This window comes from Salvelinus sp. IW2-2015, unplaced genomic scaffold (assembly GCF_002910315.2).
Source record: "Salvelinus sp. IW2-2015 unplaced genomic scaffold, ASM291031v2 Un_scaffold1598, whole genome shotgun sequence".
NCBI lineage: Eukaryota > Metazoa > Chordata > Actinopteri > Salmoniformes > Salmonidae > Salvelinus > Salvelinus sp. IW2-2015.
The window spans coordinates 60,665-70,090 of record NW_019943021.1 but is presented as its reverse complement, the minus strand read 5'-3'; the positions used below and the strand labels follow the sequence as shown (position 1 = coordinate 70,090).

Below are 9,426 nucleotides of genomic sequence, written 5' to 3'. Positions count from 1 at the left end.
CATTCAATAAACAGACTGTACACTACAGTCTCTATTCAGTAAACAGACTGTAAACTACAGTCTATATTCAGTAAACAGACTGTACACTACAGTCTCTATTCAGTAAAACGACTGATCACTACAGTCTCTATTCAGTAAACAGACTGTACACTACAGTCTCTATTCAGTAAACAGACTGTACACTACAGTCTCTATTCATAAACAGACTGTACACTACAGTCTCTATTCAGTAAACAGACTGTACACTACAGTCTCTATTCAGTAAACAGACTGTACACTACAGTCTCTATTCAGTAAACAGTCTGTACACTACAGTCTCTATCAGTAAACAGACTGTACACTACAGTCTCTATTCAGTAAACAGTCTGTACACTACAGTCTCTATTCAGTAAACAGTCTCTATTCAGTAAAGAGACTGTAGTGTACAGTCTGTTTACTGAATAGAGACTGTAGTGTACAGTCTGTTTACTGAATATAGACTGTAGTGTACAGTCTCTTTATGGAATAGAGACTATAGTGTACAGTCTGTTTACTGAATAGAGACTGTAGTGTACAGTCTGTTTATTGAAGAGGACAGAAGCAGTGTAACTAATTTACAGCCAAAGCAAGTCACAGTTAATATCAAGTGTCTAGTTTTACAGAGCGCTCATATTTTGGCCCCTGACTTGCATTGGCCCAAACACCATGCAAACAATTACAAGTCGATTTGGTGCAATGCATAAACATAATGGAATGATACAATATTCACAAAAAATGCTAGATTCCAGAACTCTCCCACCACATATGGTCTGTCTTCATTTCTGAAGGCTTTGAAAGCAAAAGCAGAAGTTGTCTGATGCATGAGAAATTGAGAAATGTCTCTTAAAATACCCAGTAACACCCAACACCTGGAAGTGGACCACAATAAACAGTCTGTCATCATGAAGTGCTTTGAGAGACTAGTTAATAAGGATCATATCACCTCCACCTCACCGGCCACCCTAGACCCACTTCAGTTTGCACACCGCCCCAACAGGTCCACATACGACGCAATCGTCATCACACTGCACACTGCCCTAACCCATCTGGACAAGAGGAATACCTACGTAATGATGCTGTTCATTGACTACAGCTCAGCATTCAACACCATAGTACCCTCCAAGCTCATCATCAAGCTGGAGGCCCTTGGTCTCTACCCCGCCCTGTGCAATTGGGTCCTGGACTTTCTGACGGACCGCCCAACATTATTATTATTATTATTTTTTAATTTCACCTTTATTTAACCAGGTATTTATATATATAACCCTAACCCTTTATTTAACCAGGTTGGCCAGTTGAGAACAAGTTCTCATTTACAATTGCGACCTGGCCAAGATAAAGCAAAGCAGTTCGACACATACAACAACACAGAGTTACACATGGAATTAACAAACATACAGTCAATAATACAGTAGAACAAAGAAGGGAAAAAGTCTGTTTACAGTGTGTGCAGATGAGGTAAGATAAGGGAGTTAAGGCAATAAATAGGCCATGGTGGCGAAGTAAATTACAATATAGCAATTAAACACTGGAATGGTAGATGTGCAGAAGATTAATGTGCAAGTAGATATACTGGGGTGCAAAGGAGCAAGATAAATAAATAAATACAGTATGGGGATGAGGTAGATAGATGGGCTGTTTACAGATGGGCTATGTACAGGTGCAGTGATCTGTGAGCTGTTCTGACAGCTGGTGCTTAAAGCTAGTGAGGGAGATATGAGTCTCCAGCTTCAGTTATTTTTGCAGTTCCTTTCCAGTCATTGGCAGCAGAGAACTGGAAGGAAAGGCGACCAAAGGAGGAATTGGCTTTGGGGGTGACCAGTAAGATATACCTGCTGGGGCGCGTGCTATGAGTGGGTGCTGCTATGGTGACCAGTGAGCTGAGATAAGGCGGGCTTTACCTAGCAGAGTTGTGGAGAACCTGTAGCCAGTGGGTTTGGCGACTAGTATGAAGCGAGGGCCAACCACGAGAGCATACAGGACGCAGTGGTGGGTAGTGTGTGGGGCTTTGGTGACAAAATGGATGGCACTGTGATGACTGCATCCAATTTGTTGAGTAGAGTGTTGGAGGCTATTTTATAAATGACATCGCCGAAGTCGAGGATCGGTAGGATGGTCATATTTTACGAGGGTATGTTTGGCAGCTGAGTGAAGGATGCTTTGTTGGATATAGGAAGCCGATTCTAGATTAAATTTTGCATTGGAGATGCTTAATGTGAGCTGGAAGGAGAGTTTACAGTCTAACCAGACACCTAGGTATTGTAGTTGTCCACGTATTCTAAGTCAGAGCCGTCCAGAGTAGTGATGCTGGACGGGCGTGGAGGTGCGGGCAGTGATCGACTGAATACGCATGCATTTAGTTTCTATGCATTTAAGAGCAGTTGGAGGCTACGGAAGGGGAAGTTGTATGGCATTGAAGCTCGTCTGGAGGTGTCCAAAGAGGGCCAGATGTATACAGAATGGTGTAGAAGGTGGATCCAGAGATCACGCAGCAAGAGCGACATCATTGATGTATACATAGAGAGAGTCGGCCGAGAATTGAACCCTGTGGTACCCATAGAGACTACAAACAGGCCTACCGATTGACACACTGAACTCTATCAGAGAAGTAGTTGGTAAACCAGGCGAGGCATTCATTTGAGAAACCAAGGCTGTCGAGTCTGCCAATAAGAATGTGGTGATTGACAGAGTCGAAAGCCTTGGCCAGGTCGATGAATACGGCTGCACAGTAATGTCTCTTATCGATGGCGGTTATGATGTCGTTTAGGACCTTGAGCGTGGCTGAGGTGCACCCATGACCAGCTCTGAAACCAGATTGCAGAGCGGAGAAGGTACGGTGGGATTCGAAATGGTTGGTAATCTGTTTGTTAACTTGGCTTTCGAAGAACTTAGAAAGACAGGGTAGGATAGATATAGGTCTGTAGCAGTTTGGGTCTAGAGTGTCACCCCATTTGAAGAGGGGGATGACCGCGGCAGCTTTGGCGGGTTGCTGTGGAGGGTGCCGGGCAGTTGACCGGGGTAGGGGTAGCCAGGTGGAAAGCATGGCCAGCCGTAGAGAAATGCTTATTAAAATTCTCAATTATAGTGGATTTATCGGTGGTGACAGTGTTTCCTAGCCTCAGAGCAGTGGGCAGCTGGGAGGAGGTGCTCTTATTCTCCATGGACTTTACAATGTCACAGAACTTTTTTGAGTTTATACTACAGGATGCAAATTTCCTTTTGAAAAAGTTAGCCTTAGCTTTCCTAACTGCCAGTGTATATTTGTTCCTATATTCCCTGAAAAGTTGCATATCACGGGGGCTATTCGATGCTGATGCAGAACGCCACAGGATGTTTTTGTGCTGGTCAAGGGCAGACAAGGACTATATCTATTCCTAGTTTTAAAAAATTTGAATGGGGCATGCTTATTTAAGATGGTGAGGACGGCACTTTTAAAGAATAACCAGGCATCCTCTACTGACGGGATGAGGTCATTGTCATTCCAGGATACCCGGGCCTGCTCGCAGAAGTGTTTTATGGAGCGTTTGACAGTGATGAGGGGTGGTCATTTGGTCGCAGACCCATTACGGATGCAGGCAATGAGGCAGTGATCGCTGAGATCTTGATTGAAAACAGCAGAGGTGTATTTGGAGGGCGAGTTAGTTAGGATGATATCTATGAGGGTGCCCGTGTTTACGGATTTGGGGTTGTACCTGGTATGTTCATTGATAATTTGTGTGAGATTGAGGGCATCAAGCTTAGATTGTAGGATGGCCGGGGTGTTAAGCATGTCCCAGTTTAAGTCATCTAGTAGCACGAGCTCAGAAGATAGATGGGGGGCAATCAATTCACATGTGTCGAGGGCACAGCTGGGGGCAGAGGGTGCTCCACAGCAAGCGGCAACAGTGAGAGACTTGTTTCTGGAAAGGTGAATGTTTAGAAGTAGATGCTCGAATTGTTTGGGTACAGACCTGGATAGTAAGACAGAACTCTGCAGGCTATCTCTGCAGTAGATTGCAACACCGCCCCCTTTGGCAGTTCTATCTTGTCGGAAAATGTTATAGTTAGGGATGGAGATTTCAGGGTTTTTGGTGGTTTTCCTAAGCCAGGATTCAGACATGGCTAGGACATCCTGGTTGGCAGAGTGTGCTAAAGCAGTGAGTAAAACAAACTTAAGGAGTAGGCTTCTAATGTTAACATGCATGAAACCAAGGCTTTTACGGTTACAGAAGTCAACAAATGAGAGCGCCTGGGGAATGGGAGTGGAGCTAGGCACTGCAGGACCTGGATTCACCTCTACATCACCAGACGAACAGAGGAGAAGTAGGATAAGGGTACAGCTAAAGGCTATACGAACTGGCCATCTAGCACGTTCGGAACAGAGAGTAAAAGGAGCAGGTTTCTGGGAACGATAGCATAGATTTCAAGCATAGTGTACAGACAAAGGCAAGGTAGGGTGTGAGTACATTGGAGGTAAACCTAGGCATTGAGTAATGATGAGAGAGATATAGTCTCTAGAGACGTTTAAACCAGGTGATGTCATCACATATGTAGGAGGTGGAACAACATGGTTAGTTAAGGCATATTGAGCAGGGCTAGAGGCTCTACAGTGAAATAAGACAGTAATCACTAACTAGGACAGTAATGGATGAGGAATATTGATATTAGGGAGAGGCATGCGTCCAAGTGAACATATAGGTCCAGTGAGTGGTTTAGCAGGCCGGTGCTAACAAGCTAGCAGCAGTAGGCTGGGGCTAACAAGCTAGCAGTTAGCAGACCGGGGCTAGTATTCTAGCAGTTAGCAGACCGGGTTAGCAAGCAAGCAATTAGCAGACCGGGGCAAGCAAGCTAGCAGTTAGCAGACCGGGGCAAGCAAGCTAGCAGTTAGCAGACCGGGGCTAGCAAGCTAGCAGTTAGTAGACCGGGGCTAGCAAGTTAGCAGAAGGGCCTTTGGGGGACGTCGCGATGGGGGTAAGTCTGTTTTTGCCTCTTCGTGAGGTGACGTCGATAGACCAGTCGTGGATTAGTAGGGTTCCAAGTAGCTCTAGGTAGCTAGCAGGCCGCGGTTAGCAGAATGGGCCTTCAGTGGACGTCGTGCCGGAGGGGCCTGTTGGAATCCTCGGGCAGATTATGTCGGTATTCCAGTCGTATTGGATCGGCGGGGTTCCGTGCCCCGTACCGGCAGTAGAAGGGGTCCGGATATTGTAGCCCAGGAGTGGGCTTCGGTAGTAGCCCAGGAGCCCAAGCCGGGCTAGCTTCAGGCTGATTGGTGCTTGCTCCGGGATGGAAACACTAGCCAGGAGTAGTCACCCGGGATTGCGGTTAGCTAGTTGCGAAGATCCAGATGAAAATGTTCAGAGTTTGCGGTAGGAATCCGGGGATATGGAGAGAAAAAAATACGACCGTTATGCTCTGGTTTGAGTCACGTTGTACGAACTGGCGAGAGCTTTCCAAGCTAAAGGTTAGCTGATGACTGCTAGCAGTGGTTTGCTGACTGATATCTGGTAGGTAGTTAGCTGGCTAGCTTCAGAGGAGGGATTCCAGATCCAAAGTAAATAGAAATACTTTAGAAAAAAAACAGATCCACGCCACATTGGGTGAGGCGGGTTGTAGGAGAGTATTTAGAAGTTGAGGTTTAGGAAAATATTTCAAAAAGATATGTGAAGAAAAAGATATAAAAAAATATATACAAGGGACATGACAGGACAAAGACAAAGACGTCTGACTGCTACGCCATCTTGGATTTCGCCATCTCCACTTTGCTGACCCTCAACACTGGGGCCCCACAAGGGTGCATTCTCAGCCCCCTCCTGTAGTCCCTGTTCACCTACGACTGCGTGGCCACGCACATACAACTCAATCATCAAGTTTGCAGACGACACCACAGTGGTAGGCTTGATTACCAACAACGACGAGACAGCCTACAGGGAGGAGGTGAGGGCCCTTGGAGTGTGGTGTCAGGAAAATAACCTCTCACTCAACGTCAACAAAACAAAGGAGATGATTGTGGACTTCAGGAAACAGCAGAGGGAGCACCCCCCTATCCACATCGAATGGACAGCAGTGGATAAGGTGGAACGTTTTAAGTTCCTCTGCGTACACATCACAGACAAACTGAAATTGTCCACCCAGACAGTGTGGTGAAGAAGGCGCAACAGCGCCTCTTCAACCTTAGGAGGCTGAAGAAATTTAACACTGACAAACTTTTACAGATGCTCAATCGAGAGCATCTTGTCGGGCTGTATCACCACCTGGTACGGCAACTGCACCGCCCTCAACCGCAAGGCTCTACCTGCCCTCCAGGACACCTACACCACCCGATGTCATAGGAAGGCCATAAAGATCATCAAGGACAACAACCACCCGAGCCACTGCCTGTTCACACCGCTACCACCCAGAAGGCAAGGTCAGTACAGGTGCATCAAAGCTGGGACAGAGAGACTGAAGAACAGCTTCTATCTCAAGGCCATCAGACTGCTAAACAGCAATCACTAACTCAGAGAGGCTGCTGCCTATATTGAGACCCAATCACTGGCCACTTTAATAAATGGATCACTAGTCACTTTAAACAATGTCACTTTAAATAATGACGCTTTGAATAATGTTGACATATCTTACATTATTAGTTTCACATGTATATACTGCGGCTCGGCCATCGCTCAACCATATATTTATATGCCCATATTATCATTCACCCCTTTAGATTTGTGTGTATTAGGTAGTTGTTGGGTTATTGTTAGATTACTTCTTAGATATTACATGAAAATAATACCATTAAATGCTGTGTAGGGGGATCCACTCCCAAAACAGGGTGCAGATCCCTCACATTGCATTTGGTAAGAATATATATTGTGGAGCTGTCTGACTGACCTGGACAGAGAGCTTCCTCTCCTCATTGGGTAGGATCCTGTAGGTATACACACAGTTCTGGTACCTGGAAATAGGAAAGATGGGATATCATAATACAGTTTACAGAGATGTCTTGATCTGGCTGTCTGGGTCTTGAGAAGCCGTCTGGGTCTTGAGAAGCCGTCTGGGTCTTGAGAAGCCGACTGGGTCTTGAGAAGCCGACTGGGTCTTGAGAAGCCGTCTGGGTCTTGAGAAGCGGTCTGAGTCTTGAGAAAGCGCGGTCTGGTCTTGAGAAGCCGACTGGGTCTGAGAAGCGAAGAGACGTCCTGGTCTTGAGAAGCTCGTCTGGGTCTTGAGAAGCCGACTGGGTCTTGAGAAGCACGGTCTGGGTCTTGAGAAGCCGTCTGGGTCTTGGAGGAGGCGGTCTGAGTTTCTTGAGAAGCGGTCTGGGTCTTGAGAAGCGACTGGGTCTTGAGAGGCGGTCTGTTTCTTGAGAAGCCGACTGGGTCTTGAGAAGCCGACTGGGTCTTGAGAAGCGGTCTGGGTCTTGAGAAGCCATCTGGGTCTTGAGAAGCCGACTGGGTCTTGAGAAGCGGTCTGAGTCTTGAGAAGCGGTCTGGGTCTTGAGAAGCGGTCTGGGTCTTGAGAAGCGGTCTGGGTCTTGAGAAGCGGTCTGAGTCTTGAGAAGCCGACTGGGTATGGGTCTGAAGAGGTTGGGTCTGGGTTTCTGGTTTAAAGTAACTGACATTTCACAGCAGCGTGTGACAGGTGCAGTAATGACAGATGGCATGCACTCAAACACACTTCCGTTGGTCTTTGTGTCCAACGGAATAGAGAATATGACCATTCATTTATTTTGTTTAGCAATTATTCTAATAAAAGCTCACAGCGACAGAGAGATGTGTGGTGTGAGTTGTACAATGGAGTCTACCCAGCTTTGCAGCATGACTGTATGTGCCGATGAGTTGGCCGCTGCAGTAAGCAAGTGTAATTTTAAAATAGGTCTACGTTTACATAGAATTCCTGCTATAGATAGATCTATAACTGCATGCAACAACAACAACAGCAGTATTCTAGACAGTTTCTCTGGTTAATCAAAGTCTTGAGCAAAACATTTTAAAATTTCACCCCGATGTACTTGTTGGCATGATTTATGTCATGATGTTAAGGAAACAGAAAGTCAACATCACATTGTTCTGCTATACATTCCAAACGCTGTCATTGGGCAGAGTTGCGTTCTATACTGCACTGCAGGAGATTATGTACCCGAAATACAAGTAGGTATTTGACGGTTCAGATTGAAATCGTTCCCCCCCCAAAAAAACAACAGTGTGTTTAGCGTTGATCATGGTTTTGTCTGATTTAAAGGTCTTGTTTTTAAATCAGCTCTTCCTACTCCAAGCTACTTTGATCTGTGCATGCAAAGAGTCAAGACTTCAACATGATCTTCCTTCCTCAATGTGATCTTTGTACAACAGCATTTGTAGCTCAGTAAATGTTTCAACTGTCAATTATTTCCTTATCTGTTTCTCTCTGCATACGAAGAGCTATAAAGGGACGAGTTCTCAACATAATCTTCTTTTCTCATTGTGATCTTTGAAAAACAGAATATTGGACTGTTAAACTGTCAGTTTTACCCATATATATATATCTTCAAAAAGTAGTCAGAATGGACATTTTACTTACAGAACACAGAGGGCATAGGCACCCTGTATGGACTCACTGTCCCGGAGGAGGAAGCTCCCATCCCTAGCTGCTTTGGAGAGCAGATCCTCAGCCTTAGATCGGGTGATATTACCATGGTGCCATGGCTGGTTCGACGTAGACATCCTGGTTCTCTGAAAACACTCAGCTAGAGAGTTCTGTTCTCTACTGAAAACACTCAGCTAGAGAGTTCTGTTCTCTACTGAAAACACTCAGCTAGAGAGTTCTGTTTCTCGTTACTGAAAACACTCAGCTAGAGAGTTCTGTTCTCTACTGAAAACACTCAGCTAAGAGAGTTCTGTTCTCTACTGAAAACACTCAGCTAGAGAGTTCTTTGTTCTCTACTGAAAACACTCAGCTAGAGAGTTCTGTTCTCTACTGAAAACACTCAGCTAGAGAGTTCTGTTCTCTACTGAAAAAACTCAGCTAGAGAGTTCTGTTCTCTACTGAAAAATCAGCTAGAGAGTTCTGTTCTCTACTGAAACACTCAGCTACAGACATGTTTCTCACAGTATTCTCTCTTGCTCTCTCCCTCTGTTGCTCTCTCTTTCTCTCTTACTCTCTATATCTCTCTCTCTTCTCTTCCTGTTAGTGAGGCGAAAGCTGTAAAAAGGAAGCTGCTACAAACAGCGGCTGTGAAACCTTCCCTGATATGAGAAGTTAGAAAGAGAGAGGAGGGGCCAGAGAGAGAGAGCTGAACCACTAACACCACACACACAAGCACACACAGCACACACACACACGAGCACCACACCACAACACACACACACACACACTACGCACAACACACCACACACACACACCACAACAACACACGACAACACCACAACACACACACCACCACAACTCACACCACATCACGCGCACACGCGGATT

At 45.6% G+C, this 9,426-nt stretch overlaps 1 protein-coding gene across 1 annotated transcript in view; it reads right to left on the bottom strand.

The window, feature by feature from the left end:
* LOC112071375 (phosphatidylinositol 3,4,5-trisphosphate 5-phosphatase 1-like) overlaps positions 1–8,772 on the bottom strand; it is a 72,494-nt gene extending 63,722 nt beyond the window's left edge. The window contains 2 exon segments of the mRNA XM_024138832.2: positions 6,868–6,931; positions 8,533–8,772. Of these exon segments, the coding sequence (XP_023994600.2) occupies positions 6,868–6,931; positions 8,533–8,675 (207 nt within the window). The 5' untranslated portion in view covers positions 8,676–8,772.
* Positions 8,773–9,426: the final 654 nt, after the last annotated feature.